This window comes from Auxenochlorella protothecoides, assembly GCF_000733215.1.
Source record: "Auxenochlorella protothecoides strain 0710 unplaced genomic scaffold scaffold18, whole genome shotgun sequence".
NCBI classification, from domain to species: domain Eukaryota; kingdom Viridiplantae; phylum Chlorophyta; class Trebouxiophyceae; order Chlorellales; family Chlorellaceae; genus Auxenochlorella; species Auxenochlorella protothecoides.
In genome coordinates this window covers 114,217-130,845 of record NW_011934213.1, presented here as the reverse complement: position 1 = coordinate 130,845, position 16,629 = coordinate 114,217, and the positions used below count along the sequence as shown (strand labels likewise).

Below are 16,629 nucleotides of genomic sequence, written 5' to 3'. Positions count from 1 at the left end.
CGGGTGACAGGCAATACATGCCACCTCAATATCAACCCACCTGCACTCCCAGGGCTGGTACTGTTTGAACAAGCTCTGGGCGGTCGAAGTGCAGAGCCTCCCGCCTGTGGAGGTGACGACAAAGACTGGGCACCTTGCGCAGCGCACGGCCCCCCAGACTTGTGTAGAGAAACTTGATTACAGTCACACAAATGGAATCGTATTCAGAGACTTGTGTGCAACAGAAAGACTCGACCCATGGGCGTGCTGTGCACGCTGGGCCGTTCCAGGGGCTCAAAACCCCGGAAAGTCGGAATGCAAACGATCGACGGTAAGCACCCCACAATTTCTGGATGCCGCCTTGTCCGTCCACTGTGAAGCGTGCATGCAGATCAAGCGATTTATTGTCGCGACTGGGCTCCTCCTGTCCGTCCTTTGGATGCTCAAGGGGCTGGGAAGTAGGGCTCCCATGGGAATGGCCTCGGTAGATTACGAGATCTTTGGCAGGGTAGGAGGGGCCATCAATCCCTGGGGCGTAATGATGCCTGGATAGGCTCGCAGGGTGCATTCGATTGAGATGGAGGGTGTGTCATGGTCATCAGCCTGGCACTCAGAAATCGGTGCATGAGACTCACCGCAGCACTACGATGCATCACAGGTTCAAGGCGTTTTCTTCAGGGCCTGCACCCAGGAGCAGGCTCGAAACCTGGGCGTCGTGGGGTGGGTGGCGAACACACGCCACAACACAGTCAAGGGAGTCATCCAGGGCGAGTCTGAGGCATTGGAGGAGATGAAGGTGCGCAGGCGCCATGGGTTCCAGCGTTTCGGGAATCTGTGTTGTGGGTCTGGCAATCGCAGAGCAGCATCTCCACAAGCCGTTCCCTGCACCTCAGCTGGTTATCGTTACATTTGCACAGGAATGGCTGCGAAAAAAGGGGAGCCCTCACTCAAGAATTGAGAGGGCAGAGTTCACAAACGAACGCACTCTTGAGGGGTTGGAATTTGATGCCTTCAGCACAGAACGGCTTTAGCACTCGGTAGCAGTGCGGCATGGCGCGGGCAAGGTCGCAAGGGGTGCTGCGAGGGAAGCCTGTGTGGCGATCATTTGACGATGCAAGTGCAGTGGTTGAGGGGCTGAATCGCGGGGTGCTAGGAATACTCACGGAGGAGGAGAGGGTCACTTGTATGTTTCCAAGGCATTGGAATCATTGAGCGAAGTTCCAGGTCTTCTGTCTTGGCCGCGAGTCTGTCAGTCCTCCTGTCTCAGGGCGAGAAGGGTGGTGATCCACACCGCAGAGTTCTTGCTATGCTTTGCCTTCTCGAGCTGCATTGGAATAGGGGCACTGACGTCCTCAAACTCCAGTAGCATGTCTTGAGGCCCGGAGGGAGGCTTGGCTTCAACCACTGTGAAGGAAAAGGGCGGAGACTACGATTACATGTCATTGTGTCTGAAGAGATCAGAATGAGCTCCATGCCTGGGCTTGAGGAGGTGTTGGCCTCTCACCCCCACTCAGTTCTCACCCGACTTCTCCGAGGCATCCAGACGGAAAGGAATTGGATCGCCCAAGTCCAGGGACTTCGATCTTTTAGTTTTCGCTGGGGCACCAGGCGGGGAGTCATCATCTGCGGAGCGGAATGGGGAGGATTGATCAGCACGGACAAAAATCATGCAGAAGAAGCTCCGCCAGGTCCACCTCGGAAGGTAACAACATCCCTCGTCGACCTCACCCCTCCATTCTCCATGCAGGGCAATGCCATCAGGTGTAGATGGACTGATTACTGTATCACTGCGGCCGGAACGCGCTGCCCATCGCTGTCGTCTCTGCATGATGGGACTCTGGAAGGTACCACGAGAAGCCATCCTCTTTCTCTGCAGTCTTGGCGGCTAAATTGATAGCTGTGAGTTTGTAATGTTGTTCTGAGCCTTCTTTGTTGCTGTCGAGTGTCCTTGCTCGCATTCATGAACGCTCGAGAAGGGCATGTCCGAGTACTGCGACGCGTTTTTGAAGGCGAGTATTTGAAGAAACCACGACGGGCACCTCTGGTGACTATCTAAGGACTTCCTTCGGTTTGTACAGGGATCTGCCAGTATAATATCAAGTCTTTGTTCAGATGATCCATGTTGCGAGGTGAGTCATGTTTCGCCCTCTGGGTCCTTTGACTCTAGACTCAGCACAAAATCCCACTCCTCCTTCTTCACGGGCTGCACCGACAGCCTCGATTGCTTGAAGAGGGCCATCCCAGAGAGGTCGCCATCTTTGTACTGCTTGAGCTCCTGGAGGCCAATCACGCGGCTCAACCTGCGTACCTATAGTGCAGGAACGAACTGGTATCTGGGAGGCATGACAGAATGAGATCAGGGATCAACAACCAAACACTGAGCAGGAGGCCATGGGGATCAAGGGGATGAGCAAGAGGCGCTCATTCTACCAATCACCCAGGCGTCAACACCATCAGGACTCACCAGCTTGCAGTCGACCATGAACCAGCGCGGTTCCTCTGGTGTGCTTCTTGGGTCATAGTACTTCCCTCCCACCTCCCAGGCAGAGTGGTCAGGGTATGCCTCACGAACCACCTGTTGAATTTCAACATGAAGCAGGATGTCATGGCACAACCTGATTGTCCTTGCCTGATCATGCATAGGGCCAGTCCAGCGTTACGAGGATAAGCATGCCATGGGCTCACCTCCATGATACCGATCACCCCCGGCTCCTTGCAGTTGGACTGGTAAAAGAATGCCTGAGCTTGCAGAGTGAAATAAACCGTGAGCATGTGGGGCACCCTGAAAGTGATGGGTCCAGGAGAGGATAATGTGCTTCCTGAGGGAAAATTTCGTAATCGAGTCCCGCCCCTGGGAGTGACCCTGTCTCACCTTGTTGCCTGCACGCATGCCTTGCATGATCTTCTTGGCCAAATGATTACGCACGCCTGCAAGAACAGGGGTGTGAAGTATTGCCGGCTGAGGCATTCAAGGTCGCTGTGGTGGTGCATAACAAAGCTCCAGATGTTGCTCCTGCATAAAATAGCACTGTCATACCGCATCATGCCACCTGCAGCGCATCATCTACCCACCGTCCCAGGGCTCGGTCTGGTTCTTTCGATTCTCCAGGTCGCTGATAGAGAAGGAGTCCGGCTCGCTCTTCATCAAGTAATATGCACCGTTGCTGGGCTCTGCCTTTATTGCCAGAGGTGAAGCTGAGATCTTGCCATTCCCCTTCGCTGTGTGTCCTCTTCGTGTCTCGGACTTGCCATTCTGGACGACCTCTGGCCTCTTCCTCTTGGGCTGAGCCCCGGACCGGGTCGCCGCCATGAGGAAGCAGGAGGCACGCCCAGGCCTAGACCGTAGGACTGAGGATATCCACACCGAGTGGTGTTTCTTTCCAAGCGATGGGGTGAGAACGTGATCAAACTGGAATCGTCTGATTCCTGCCAGGCTGAGGTGAAGCTGGTGATGCGAAGCTCCAGTCAGGGTCCCCCCGTGTCAGCGATTCGAAAAGTACACAGGAGTTGCGCAGCGCCTTCCCTCCGATCACCAAGTTTCCGGACTTGTCATTCATATTGCTCGGAACTGCATCGCGATTGGGAGTTTGACAGGACTGCTTCCGAAACATTCCGCCTTGGGCGCGCGAGAATCCACCAAGAGTGAACAAATGATAAGGGGTCCAGGAAACACCTTTTCAAGTTCAGATGTCGTCACAAAAGGTACTCAACGCCCAGTCAGGGTGCTGGATGCTTTTAAGGTTGTCAGAATTGGCCAGCGGCAACTTCCATACTGATGTCAAACTTCTGATCGATGGGCTTTGTACACAGCGTCATCAGCTTTCAGCATCGCATGGCGATTGCGCCGCAGAGGTCCGGCCTGCCTCGCATACTTCTCGCCTGCAGGATTTGCAATGCTTGATGCTGCAGAGGGTGGCATCATCCATGCGAGGCGGCAGGGCTCTGCCCACGAAACCCACATCTGTGCCGCCCAGTCTCTCACCTAGGACGCTCTTGAGCAGGTGCAGCCGCCGCAGAGTCAGTTTCTGTTGACGATACAGGGTTTGCTGGCGTGCAAGCCATGTGGCGGCACCCTCCCAGAACAGCCCCTCGTCCCCTGCTGGTGCCGTCCCACTTTCTGCAGCTTCCTGTGCCACCTACACGAATTGTGAAAAGGCAATGAGTTCCAGATTAGGCATTTCCCTATGGTTGACCCCCTCTGCTGTGGTCGACTACACTGTGTATCCCTGGCCACCTTGGAGGCTCTTGCGGCGTGGAAGCAGGAGTGCCACTGTGCGTCCAGCAAGGGGACATCCCACTCAAAACCTAGCTCGTCCAGGGCAGCACGGAGTTCTGCTGGCACCCAGCCGCCACGATTGGCCTTGCGGACGAGACGCACCCAGTCGGCCAACTCCACAGCATCGTGAACCTGCACGCAGACATTCCAGGCAGGCGTTTGATGTGCTGTCACGGTGCTGCAGACACTGCCTAGCCTTTAAAGTGGGGACCCGCAATCCCAAGCACAGCACTCACGTTCCTGGGGACGATGCATGTAGAATAGACGGCATGCCACTCGCGCAGCTGATCCAGCATGGTCTGCGTGGTCTGCGCACTTATCGCACGGTCCAGCCAGCGGGGAGGCTTGGCAAGCTTAGGTTCCATACACGCAGCGTCCGTCTCGCGGGGACGGCATGCTGGCCGCAGCGATCTTCGATACTCATGAACAGCAAAGAGGTATCGTGTGGCCCGCGCCCGGGCTGGGTGGAAGGCGCAGGGATGGCAAACGTTGGCGTTCAGCAGGGCTGACCCGTGCACCGTGCCCCAGGCTTCGATCATGTCCGGGTCAGGAACGGTAAGTGATGTACTATGAGTTTGGATGGTTCACTCTAGAGGATTACATCATGCTCCATCAAGACCATCCACGGCGCGTCGGCAATGTGAACTCCGGCCTCGACATGCACATGCGCATGGGGGTCGGGCTGGCCCGGTCCGGCCTCTGCCTGGCGACTCCTCCGCCACCCTGCCCAGCACCCGGGCAGGCACCGAATCGACCTTACACACCCATGCCATCGCTTGCGACCAGGCAAAAGATTCATCATGCCGGTAGCATGCACACCCCTTGCCCATTTAGAGGAGGTTCTGGGCGCGCAGCTCCCTCGCAAACTCATCGCACAGCGCCTCGTTGGTCGCCAAGCCCCGCAGCAGCGCCTGCACCGCCGCCCTGTCGGCCACCGACACGTCCCGTCCCCGCCTGCATTGCATGAGGCGCTCGGTTTGTGAGATGTAAAGCTGCATCAGCGGGCCAGCGGGCACAGGCAGGGGCGGTCTGTGAGCCCTCACCCGGGACCCGTCTTTTACCCCACCCACCTGGGCTGGTCCTCGACGCGGGAGGCCAGAGAAGGGGGCCAGGCGATGGTGGGGCTGGGGTCGGCCGCCCCGGCCGCCAGGGGCGCGCCGCGCAGGAGCAGCGCCGGAGTGAGCAGCGGCTCCGTGGGCGTGGGGCCAGCCCCCCAGCCCTGCGCCGGCCGTGGGGGACCGAGCTTGGGCTCGGGGCTGGGCAGCGTGGCGGGCTCCCGCGGGGGCGGGGCGGGGGGGGGGACTAGCCCGCGCCGCGGGCGGAGGGGCGCCGCCTGGGCGGGGGCCGCGGCGGCGCCGGGGCCCCGCAGGTTGGCAAACATGCGCGCGAGGGGGTTCACGTCGTCCGCGGGCGCGGCCACGGGCGTCAACGCGGGCGCGGCAGGGGTAGCGGCAGGGGCCGCGGGTGCCGGGGCCCGTGCCTGAGGCGCTGCGCCTCGCCCCTGGGGCCCTGGGGCACGGCCTTGGGGGCCCGGTGCCCGGCCCTGGGGCCCTGCGCCTCGGCCCTGGGGCGCGGCTGCTTGCGGCCTCCTGGGCGCTGCGGCTGCGGCTGGGGCTCCGGCTGGGGCTCCGGCTGGGGCTGCGGCTGGGGCTGAGGCTTCCCCGAGGATGGCGGCGACCTCCGTCGGCACCTCCTCCGGCTCGGGAGCCGCACCCATGAGGATCGAGGCCGCGCCGGAGGCGTGGTTCCCTGGCACGAGGCTCTGGATGCGGCTGAACAGCGCCCCCAGGCGCTGGCACTCCTCCTCGGTGTGACACCAGAGGCCCACCACCTGGGCGTGCACACAGGGGCGGTGGGTAGGAGGTGCGGGGCGTCCACCACATGTCGGTGTGAAGCAGGACTCAAACATGGTGCAGGGGCGCCCTTCGAGCTTTGGCAGGCCCCCCCCAGGTCTGAGGAGATGGAGCTTGCAAGACTCTCTCTCTCCCGGGCACGCATGGCCCTCCGGGCGTGCACCCGGGCACCCACCTTGGAGGAGACCTCATCGATGTCAGTGCGGTACATGATGTATGGTTTGTGGATCTCCGATGTGAACCCCGCCCCAATGTCCTCCATGAAGTCCTCTGCGACAGGGAGGGGGGGCGAGCATGGAGGGCATTGTTGTGGCAACTGCGCCAGCCGCTGACCACATCGCCCGCCCCACCCACCCTTGCCGGTCTTGTTCAGAACGATGTACCGGAAGCGGGGCTGGCCGCGCCTCTTGACCACGTACAGGGTGCCCTCCACATCGGTCTTAATCTGCAGGGGTTCAAGGAAAGGCAGCCCGCAGTCAGAATGCACGCAGGGACTACAAGATTGTAGGGAGCACGAGCGGCCCGATGTTGCAAAGATGCCACCCAACTCACCCATGCAGGCCCCTCTGGATTGAATCGGTAGAGCACGACGTGGCTGACGGTGGCTAGGAGCTGCCATGCAAAGAGGCATGAAGGGAGGGACAGTGGGGCAGCTGCCCAGGGTGCGGAGTGGGAGTGGTGCCAAGCACCCGATCGCACCGTACCTCCTCGATATCAGGATCGATGCGCTTCAATACCCCGATGGCTTTCTGATCTGCGGCCTCTCTGTTCAGCACTGGCTTCATCGCGGCCATCGCGCCTCGGAAAGAAGACCGGGGCGGGCTAAGGGAAGCGCTGCGTACCTCTGTGATGTGTCATACACACATGCAATGCTGCGATGCCAGTGATTGATGTCTCGCACCGCATGGGCCTTGTTGTGTATGCTCATGGACGTTAGAGTGTTGATCGTGCGCAGCACACGGGGCATGGAGTCCAGCGCCCGATGAGAGGAATCGAACGGCAGAGCTCCAGACGGAGATCTGAAGGCGCCCTTGATACGAGCAATGCGGTGTTGATCTTTAGGCTAAAACTTGAACAGCTGCGGATCAAGACCCACTCCGAATTGATCCCATCTTTGCACCTGCTAGCCCGGCGTGTACCCAGTGTCTCTCGGGACCATGCACGCGTCGGACGCATGAGCCCAGAGCCAATCTAGCATGCTTACCGTCATCATTACCCTCCTGGTAAGATCGAGGCATCGATCGTCAGGGCACTCTGGGATCAGGAGCGGGTCTTGAGGTCGACCAGTCTCGGCACCTGTCTCTCCTGATGAAGGCACTTGGTCTGCTCAAGCTGACAGGGATCCGAACTGCTGTACCCTGTCCAGGCCGGTGCGCTGCTTCTCGCTGCGTGGATCGCATCAAACGTGCTGCAACAACTCAACAAGGAGAGTGCATTCAGCGGGCCCGCCGCCTCCTTTGAGAACCCCATCAACCTCGACAAGGTGGGTTCAGCTGTGGGGATGCTCCAGCAGGGGTGCGGCATGTGGATCAGAGATGCATGCCTGATCCCTGCTCAAGCCTTGCATCGTCTGTTCAAATACTGTGTCCCGTCATCTTCCCTCCCCATTGCCCTGTTACTGGCCCCTGCAGGTACCCACTTCATCGCTCTTTGATGAAGCCACCAAGGCCCTGAGCATCGTCATTCCCGCGTATAATGAGGAGTTCCGGCTGGGGTCAACGCTCGACGAGACCTTCAGGTGTGGCAGGGGCTTGCTGTGTTGCCAGACAGGGTCCCCATTCACCCTCCCCCAATTGCCGGGTGTGCTGGAGGGTTCTCGGTATCAGCCTCCGCTCCCACCAATCAACAAAAACCGCTCTCCTTGAACGCGCCACGCAGCTACCTGCAGCGGCGCCGGGATCAAAGGGGGCCCTATTTCACCTACGAGGTCATTGTGGTCGACGACGGAAGCCAGGATGCCACTGTGGGGTGAGCAGGCACTGATTTTGTGGCGTGCCGTGTGTACCCTTTGCCATTTAAACGTTGCCTTGACATGGATGTCAGGGCTCACCAGCATGGGTGCTGACTGGCGTGAGGCCTTGGCTGAAGCCCTGGGACCTCGGGACATCATCTTCCTTGGCGTTGCGGCCGGTCTGGGGGCATGCGGGCGGTCGGGGCGTCCTCCCCAAGTCCTCAACAAGTAGTATCCACTCGCCGCCACCAGCCACATGCACTTGAATCCCTGGCAGGTGTGCGGCCAAGTTCACCCGCAAGCATGGCGTGGATGCGCTGCGCACGCTGCGCCTCCCCCAGAATCGCGGCAAGGGCTACGCCGTCCGGGCAGGAGTGCTGGTCGCGAGAGGTGATCATATGGGGGCTCCCGGGGGCGGGGAGAATGGGATGGCATGTCAATGCAGGGGGGTCAGTCTGCGTGCAGAATCGCTGCCTGAGTGGCACGGAGGTCTCAAATCGATTCACTCTACCCACCGCTCAGGGCAAAACATCCTGCTCATGGATGCTGATGGGGCGACACGCGTGTCTGACCTGGAGCGTCTAGAAAGCGCGGCACAGGACGTCATGCAGCAAGGTGACTTGGGATGGGGTGTGGGCTTGGGGTTGGGTCAGCCTGAGCCACTTGCGGTTTTGTTGCGGGCTGTTCTCCGAGCCAGCAGGAGGGTCACTGCAGTACTGTCACCCTTGCCAGGGTGACTGATTTCGTGCCATTGGTTGGATTGTCCTCAGGCAGGCTCGATAACACCTTCACAACAACAGGTAAGGAGAGCCTGGAGCCGAGCGGGGGCAGTCCTCCCCACCAGGCGTTTGTCCTTGGCTCAAGGGCCTACCTCGAGGTGGGTACGGCGCACGGGCATGCTCAGGCTGTGCCCAGATGACAGGGATTTTCATCAGAAGCGCCCTGCATTCCAGGCAGCGCCCCCTCCTCCATGGCCCCTCGGAGAGGATCCTGCAGTGGTGTGCATCGCATCGCCATGAAGTGAGCCACCCCATCCCCATCCCCGGCCATGCCTTCAGGAGTCGAGTAAGGCCAAGCGTACGGCGCTGCGCACTTTCCTCATGCACGGATTCCACTTCCTGGTGGCTCTGGTGGTGGGAAGGAGCATCCAGGACACCCAGTGTGGCTTCAAGGTACCCATTGCAGCCCGAATGGTGACTGTGATTGCACATGTACAGGACAGCGGGGGTCCTTCAAGAAGTGGTTCATCACATGCCTCGCGGTTGACCTGGAGGGCTACCCGCCGCGCCCCAGCCCTCTTCCCACTCCCCTTAATTTCAACCAACCCCGCTGCAGCTGTTTACCCGGGATGCCGCAAGGCGCATCTTCCCCAACCAGCGGCTGCAGCGCTGGTGCTTTGACGTGGAGCTGGTCCACCTGGCCCAGAGTCTCAACGCAAGTGGATGCACGATTGGACTGGCAGGGGCCAGAGTTTTATGTGTGGAGATGTGGAAGGGCAAGCCCCCGGAAGCTGCACCTTGGCAGCCAGGGGTCTGTGCCAGGCATGTCTTCCACTCACTGTGCCACCTGGCTTGCAAGGTGTGACGCCGACGGCCCCAAACCCCCCGCCCCCCTCTCCCACGCAGATACCCATGGCCGAGGTGCAGGTGACATGGACGGAGATTCCAGGGTCAAAGCTGCGAGTCACATCTGTCATCTCCATGGCCCTGGAGCTGGTGCTCGTCAAGGTGGGTTGCTAGCAAAGGTGGCAATAGCTGGGCAAGGGGAGGGGGGCGACGCCGATGACACACTGGCTGTGCGCTATTTCTTATTATTTCCAATGCCTGGGGCGTCCCTAGCAGGTAACCCCTTTGCACGCTTCCTCGTGCAGGTCGGGTATGGCACGGGAGCATGGCCTCTGCATGGCCACCTGGACCTCCAGCGCTAGACCCATGGAGGGGGTACGTGGGAGGCGGGAGTGAGGTCATGTCGCCCCTTCCCCCTCCATTGCGCATCATACCGCCCCTCCCTGCAAGCTGCCTGTGCTGTGGTTTGGGTTGTCACAGGCGGTCACTCACCCACACACTGGCGTGGCCCTGTGTCTGGCTGCTGCAGTCTGACCCCGTGCAAGCTTTTCTGTGAGCACGCATCGCAGCGACAGCGGAGCACGGCACCCAACTTCTTGCACACACGTGTGGATACAGTGTCCTCCCCGCGCATCACTGCCTCCAGAGCTTCAGCACCCGGTCCTTTCCCCCCGAGGCCACCGAGGCGCCGTCGGGTGACCAGTCCGCGCAGTACACCTCGTCCGCGTGCCCCGGCAGGTCCATGGCCAGCTTCCGCGTCCGCGCGTCCCACACCTTGAGCGTGCTGTCCTTGGACCCCGACACCAACAGCCGGCTGTCGGCGGACCAGGCCACCTGATACACGGCGCCCACGTGGCCGCGCAGCGTGCCGATGAAGGTGCCCTTGGCCCCGTCCCACAGCTTGACTGACTTGTCAAAGCTGGCGGAGGCGATGACCCGGCCGTCGGGGGAAAACAGCACCTGCGTTTGATGAGTTGTGGGAGAGGGTAAGGGGGGGGGGGGGGTTCGAGGGGAGGGGGGGGAGTGTGATGCATGGGTGGACTTGGAGGGTTCTCAACGCATGTGCAGGTGCCCGACAGCTGGTCACCGTGGACATCTTCCTCGCTGCACTCAGACCAGCTGCCGCCGGCCACCGGCGAGGAGCCCGGCCACGCGCAGGAGGGCACCGCATTCCAACCCCACGGCAGCTACCGTGCACAGCCCACCACCGCCCATCCCTGCCCGACACACGATCAACCAACCTGGTTGACCAGCTGCATGTGGCCCGTCATGCGCGCCACGGGAGTGCGAGACTGCGCCGGCTCCCACAGGAAGAGCGTGTAGTCGTCGGAGCCGGTGGCGAGGCGCTCCGGCGCGCCGCGCCGCGCGGCGTCATACCGCTTCCGCGCGGCGGCCTGCGGGTCCTCCGGCAGCGCGCCCGTGTGGTCGTAGGCGCCGGTGCGCAGTGCATAGTCGGTGGAAAGCGCCATGGTGTTGACCCAGTGCCCGTGCCCCTTCAGGCTGCGAATGCGCAAGGGGAGAAAGGATGAAGGGCTTGGCGGGCCGGGGGCAGGAGGGGGAGCGGGGCCAGAGAGCAAGCAGGCGGGCAGGGGAGTGGGGTGATGGGCTGGGGTGCACTGCCTTCCCTGCCCGAGTCCAGCAGGCCACACCAGGCAAGCAGATGCAGGATGTGTGTGAGACCGCCCCCTCACCTGTGAATGAGGTGCCCGTCCTTGGCGTCCCAGACGTTGATGCTGCAGTCTCGGGAGGCAGAGTAGATGTGGCCTTCGCCCCCCCACCGCACCGCAGTGACGGCCGCCGTGTGGCTGCTCATGGTGAAGAGGCAGCGCCTGGCATGGGTTGGGGGGGTGGAGCGCAAGCTAGGTCAGGGCCTGGCATAGGAAGGCCCAAGTGATGAGACATGTGTGCAGCCCAGGATGCCGCCCCCCTCAGGCAGGACCATTCCAGGAGCGGCAATGATGCCCACAATCAAACCCATAACCAGACCACCACACATACCTCAGGTTGGCATCCCAAACTTTGATGGTGGCGTCCTTTGACCCGGAGCAGAAGCGCCTGGCGGGAAGCTCAGCATGTGCCGGCTCCCATGCCAGGCTGCTCACGTAGTTCTTGTGGCCCTGTGGAGGCACCAGGAGGGATGGGCGATAACGAGGAAGGCCCTTGAAATGGGGCCCTATCACAGGAGAGCTGCTGCTGAATGACTACAACACCCTTGCAGCAGGCTCATAGACCTGGACGACCTCCTCCTCCCGGCCCCACCTTGCACTGTCCCACAGCTTTGCCGGTGGTGGGATCCCAGAGGAAGATCTCCCCACTTCGGTCACCAGATGCAACAAGCTTAGCATCCGGAGACCAGGCCACTACCAGGACCCAGCTCTTGTGCGCCTGGGGGCATTGAACAGAGGATGTGGGGGGAAATTAGGCTACAGGAAGGGGTGCTGTGAGAGAGTGATGTAGCCAGTGCAGCAAATGATGAGGTGCACAGTGGAGATGCATGCAGAGCTGAGGATACTGTCAGCGAAAGAATCTCTGGACACGATTTTATTGGTTTCGCGCAGCTTGATGTCTCTTTCCGGCTCTGCAAGTATATAACTTTCTTGAGACTTCACAAACCAAGGGAGGAAACCACGATGGAGCCCTGCCTCCCGCCCACCCACCGCACTCTCACCTGCCCTGTAAAGCGTGGCGTCTGGGTGTTCAGGTCCCAGAATCGGACCGTGGTGTCCCCAGACCCGCTGGCCAGGTGGCGACCGTTGGGCGAGAAGTTGACAGAAAGCACGGCGTCGCCGTGCCCGGCCATGCTGGCGGAGCAGCGGGCGACGGGGCGGACCCTGAACAGGGCCTGGGGCTGGTACACCACTCGCAGCACGCGCTCAATGGACGTCTGGCATGAGTGGAAAGGGGCAGTGGGTCGAGGGATTGGGGTAGAGCGCGCTAAAATGGAGGGTGCAGCATGCACCCTGACCAGGTAGCGGCTCGAGTAGGCATGAGGAGCAGGACCACGCCTTGCAGATTATAAAAAGGCTCGACCACACCTTGTTGTGGAGCAGGTGGGCCCCTAACTCCTGGACCACCTCCTTATCATCGATGTGGAAGGAGTAGGGAACCTTCTCCCCATCCTCGGCCTTCAGCACACTGTTCAGCAGGATCTCCAGCTGGGGTGTGGACACGTTGGTAGGGATGTCTAGCTGTGGACCTGGGAAGGAAGGGGTTGGCGGCAGGATATGAGAAGTTCGTTGCGATGGGGATGCTCGTGGTGGCGATGTTCAATACCGAGGGCTACGCGCCCTGCCCTCCAGCACATTCACATCTCGCCCACCTGTGACCTCCCCCTCCTGGGACTGAAACTGGATGACGACATTGGCAACCACCGGCTCGGGCGGGGACAGCTTCTGCTGCTTGGCACGGGGTGCCATCCCTATGCCGCCTAGGTATCCCCCCTACTGTGGCTGCCTGCGTGCTCGCCCTCCCTGGACGCACTCGGCCGCCCTGGCGGGCTCACAGTGCAGGTGGGTACCTATGCAGAGATCACACCACACGCATGAACCACCTGGAATATGGAATCGCTGGATAAAACACTCTCGATGCTCTTGATTTGTCAAAGTAAGGGTCACTGCTGTTGTTTACCATGTGTCCGTCCCGACAACAAATCGTGCGCTAGAGGGCGCCCGGAGCCTACACCAGCGCGCGCGCTCAAATTCCATGCATGCGACACAGAGTCGGGCTTGGGCACGGAGAGAAGCTGAACCTGGTTATTTAGGAGCTCCCGTCTCTATGTATGTTTGCTTCTGATATTGGAAGAGCTACGTTTCCCGTGGCGGACATTGTGCCACCTCCCCCAGCCAACAGCGTCATACCTTATGAAGCTAGACGTTAATGTGCTGCGATACCTTGGAAAAGATGACTTCAGAGTACTCACTGCCGTCGAGATGGGTCAGAAGAACGTGCGTTTCCGTGGAGAGTACTGAACCTGCACTCGCCTTGAGAATACTCCCAGGAGTGCTGTTCTCTGCAATTTTGTATGAGCCGACCTTGTCACTCCCCACATGTCACAGCACGAAATCGTTCCTTCCAGCTTGGTAGACACCATCGCCAGTCTCAAGTACGTCCTTCATGCAGCTCTGGGTCCGAAGAGGCTGTGTCGAGGGGAGGCTCTCTCCTGTGATGTGTGCAGTGTCTGTGAATTGACTGAATGCTTGATGCGACCTGCCACAGGCACGGGGGAACGCACAAGTGCTTGAAGGAGCTCTTACGACACAAGCTGGTTCACCATGAGTCCAAGAAGTGAGAGGCAGGAGGAGAGAGGGTTGTTGGCTTGTCCTGTCTGTTCTGGAAGCGTGGCTTCCTCCCCGCTCCTCAGCCAAGTTCCATCTGGCACACCCAGCCCTCGCCCCTTCTGCATTCTGATCTTCACCCCTTGTATCCCAACACCTCAATACATAGGTATGACGGGTACCGCCTCACCAACATGGGGTACGACTTCCTGGCAATCAAGACTCTCACGGCCCGAGGTGTAATGAGCAGCGTGGGTCGCAAGGTGAGGGGCAGTTGCGGGGGCTGATATTTGCACATGAGTGGATGTCTTGATGGACTCGACATAAGCTCTGGAGCTGTCAAGTCAGGATTAGGACTGGAGGCACAACTCAGGGTCCCTGCCTGCTCATCCTGGGCTCGCTGCCCGGCCAGAAGCCAAGGTTGGTCCAGGACTTCACACCCCTGTGTGGTCCCTCCTCCCCAGCCCACACCCACGCTTCCATTTCCCATCGGTTCCCAGATTGGCGTCGGTAAGGAGGCCGATGTGTACGAGGTCGCAGACGACGAGGGCAACCGCATGTGCCTGAAGCTGCACCGGCTGGGGCGCACCTCCTTCCGGGCGGTCAAGTCCAAGCGCGACTACCTGAGGCAGGGCTCCCACTACAGCTGGCTCTACCTCTCCCGCCTCTCGGCGGTCAAGGAGTTTGCCTTCATGAGGGCGCTGCAGACCAGGGGCCTCCCCGTCCCGGAGGCCATTGACCAGAATCGACATGCGGTGCTCATGAGCCTGGTGGACGCATTCCCCTTGGTCCAGGTCGGGTAGCGTGGGGAGCCAGGGCGCGAGGTGGCTCCTGGGGCAGACTAGATTGTGCAGAGGGCTGTAAGAGGGACCCATTTCTCGAAGCGGTGGAGATGACGTGTGCATCCCAAAATTATCTGGCGGAGAGGGCTCGTGAAGGATGTGGGGAGCACATCTCCCGATGCACGCTCGCACCCGACCTGTCTTCATGGCTTGGCTGCCAGTACATCCCCTAAACCTGCTCATCACCAATGCATGCAGATCAAGGAACTGGCCAGCCCTGCCAGGATCTACACCCAGCTCATCGACCTCATGGAGCGGCTGGCACAGATGGGCCTGGTGCACTGCGACTTCAACGAGTTCAACATCCTGGTAAGAGTTTGGGGACCGTGACAGGGGATGGGGGGAGTACGTGAGAGATCCTGGGGGCAGCCCAGCGGTGGGCTTCAGATAGTTGTTCCCATGCTGGACAGGGGCTGAGGGAGATGACCTGCAGCCGTGCCGGGCCCCACCCCTGCCTAATTGGACGTCCCCAACCCTACTCACTGTCTCTGCTCCTTCCACGCCCCCCATCGCAAGCAGATCAATGAGGAGGAGGAGATCACGCTGATTGATTTTCCCCAGATGGTGTCCACCAACCATGCCAATGCAGAGGTAGGAGGTGCCGCACTCGATCCTTCTGTGCCCTCGTCTCTGCGCGAGTGCCCCAACGTGAAATCTTTTCCTTTGCCGCCCCTGGACAGGAGCTGTTTGAGCGAGACGTTGACTGCCTCATCCGCTTCTTCTCCAAGAAGCTGGGGTATGTGCCATCGTTGGACTCGGCGCTGAAGCGTGTCCGGCCCAACTTCCAGGCGAGAGTCAGACTTCCCCTGGGTGGGCAGAGATGCGTCGTGCGAATGCCTGGCAATGCAGGCGCTCACATGACCTCGTTTTGGCAGGGCCACATCGCCATCGACTGATGGTATCCCTCTCACATGCAGCTGGCCTCGCCGTCTGCCGGGGATCTGGACTCTGAGCTCCGCGCATCTGGCTTCAAGCGTGAGCACCAAGCGGCTCTGGACAGGTGAGACGCTAACCCAGAGCGTGCAGGTTGGGTGGGAATGCTGCCTCTGGGTGCTGAGCCTGTGGCACTGTATGGTGAATTGACAAGCCTGCGGCACCTGCAAAGTCCGGCCTCCCCCATGCCTTGGCACAATGTCCACAGTGTGGCAGAGGATGACAGTGACAGTGAGGCTGGAAGTGGCGAGGAGGAGGAGGAGGAGGAGAGCAGCTCTGAGCCAGAGTGTGAGCCAGAGGCAAGCAGCAGCAGCGGCAGTGATGGAGAGGAGGAGGAGGACAGCGAAGAGGAGGCCAGTGAGGAGGAGGCGGATACAAAGGCAGGGCGGGCTTCCCCGGCAGCAGTGGCGGCGACGGAGAAGCCCAGGGAAGGAGTCGCAGAAGCTTCCGGGAAGGATTCAGACAACGATGATGCGGCCTCCTTGAGCACAGTAGCCACGGGGATTTTGAGCATGCGCATCTCGGGCCGACCAACGCCGGCTGTGAGTTTGGTGGGCGGATGAATGGCAGGGTGGGAGGCGGGACGGGATGCCACTCAGGCGGGACGCTTTGGAGAGAGGCATCGGGTAAACTTGTAAAACGCCAACCCCCAGGCATCCACGAGGTGCTCGAATGCTGCGAGCAGAACCCACGTGACCCCGGACCGCTGCACTGCGCAGGGGCCCAATGTAGTGGCAGACACACTGCGTCAGCAGCAGAAGCGGGCGGCGCGGAGGGCTGCAATGGCGAGCGCGTCTCGGAACGCGATGAAGGGGAGGAACAAGGGAAAGCGGAAGGGGGAGGGGGCGGATGGTGGCGGCGGTGGCCTCACATGGGGCTGAGGCCGCAGAGGCGGTGCTGAGGGCTGCTGGTAGGCTTTCCGTTCAGGTTCATGCTATGTTCGGCTGTACGATGAA

At 60.6% G+C, this 16,629-nt stretch overlaps 6 protein-coding genes across 6 annotated transcripts; 3 read left to right on the top strand and 3 right to left on the bottom strand.

Annotated features, from left to right (window-relative positions):
* Positions 1-637: 637 nt before the first annotated feature.
* Positions 638-1,010, top strand: F751_1705 (Acylphosphatase-2; the record flags this gene model as incomplete). The annotated part of the gene is made up of 2 exons (XM_011399412.1): positions 638-775; positions 897-1,010. Coding segments are annotated over 2 exons (252 nt in total), but the record flags the coding sequence as incomplete, so codon positions are not given.
* A 1,103-nt stretch (positions 1,011-2,113) lies between these two features.
* Positions 2,114-3,124, bottom strand: F751_1704 (Thymocyte nuclear protein 1; the record flags this gene model as incomplete). The annotated part of the gene is made up of 4 exons (XM_011399411.1): positions 2,114-2,287; positions 2,665-2,718; positions 2,852-2,907; positions 3,052-3,124. 4 exons carry the CDS (start codon positions 3,122-3,124, stop codon positions 2,114-2,116), a joined length of 357 nt encoding a protein of 118 aa, XP_011397713.1.
* A 1,961-nt stretch (positions 3,125-5,085) lies between these two features.
* F751_1703 (mRNA-decapping enzyme-like protein) lies at positions 5,086-6,902 on the bottom strand (the record flags this gene model as incomplete). Its single annotated transcript, XM_011399410.1, has 7 exons — positions 5,086-5,209; positions 5,326-5,336; positions 5,946-6,086; positions 6,284-6,378; positions 6,463-6,553; positions 6,661-6,720; positions 6,813-6,902. The coding sequence occupies 7 exons, from the start codon at positions 6,900-6,902 to the stop codon at positions 5,086-5,088; spliced, it is 612 nt and encodes a 203-aa protein (XP_011397712.1).
* A 402-nt stretch (positions 6,903-7,304) lies between these two features.
* F751_1702 (Dolichyl-phosphate beta-glucosyltransferase) lies at positions 7,305-9,986 on the top strand (the record flags this gene model as incomplete). Its single annotated transcript, XM_011399409.1, has 11 exons — positions 7,305-7,331; positions 7,475-7,591; positions 7,740-7,846; positions 7,987-8,076; positions 8,337-8,449; positions 8,582-8,674; positions 8,860-8,936; positions 9,118-9,231; positions 9,395-9,538; positions 9,685-9,786; positions 9,930-9,986. 11 exons carry the CDS (start codon positions 7,305-7,307, stop codon positions 9,984-9,986), a joined length of 1,041 nt encoding a protein of 346 aa, XP_011397711.1.
* Positions 9,987-10,257: 271 nt separating this feature from the next.
* On the bottom strand, positions 10,258-13,040 carry F751_1701 (Notchless protein-like protein 1; the record flags this gene model as incomplete). The annotated part of the gene is made up of 8 exons (XM_011399408.1): positions 10,258-10,584; positions 10,866-11,124; positions 11,316-11,453; positions 11,623-11,741; positions 11,884-12,009; positions 12,293-12,508; positions 12,660-12,820; positions 12,944-13,040. The coding sequence occupies 8 exons, from the start codon at positions 13,038-13,040 to the stop codon at positions 10,258-10,260; spliced, it is 1,443 nt and encodes a 480-aa protein (XP_011397710.1).
* A 776-nt stretch (positions 13,041-13,816) lies between these two features.
* On the top strand, positions 13,817-15,744 carry F751_1700 (Serine/threonine-protein kinase rio2; the record flags this gene model as incomplete). Its single annotated transcript, XM_011399407.1, has 7 exons — positions 13,817-13,908; positions 14,068-14,161; positions 14,399-14,692; positions 14,939-15,049; positions 15,260-15,331; positions 15,421-15,534; positions 15,658-15,744. The coding sequence occupies 7 exons, from the start codon at positions 13,817-13,819 to the stop codon at positions 15,742-15,744; spliced, it is 864 nt and encodes a 287-aa protein (XP_011397709.1).
* Positions 15,745-16,629: the final 885 nt, after the last annotated feature.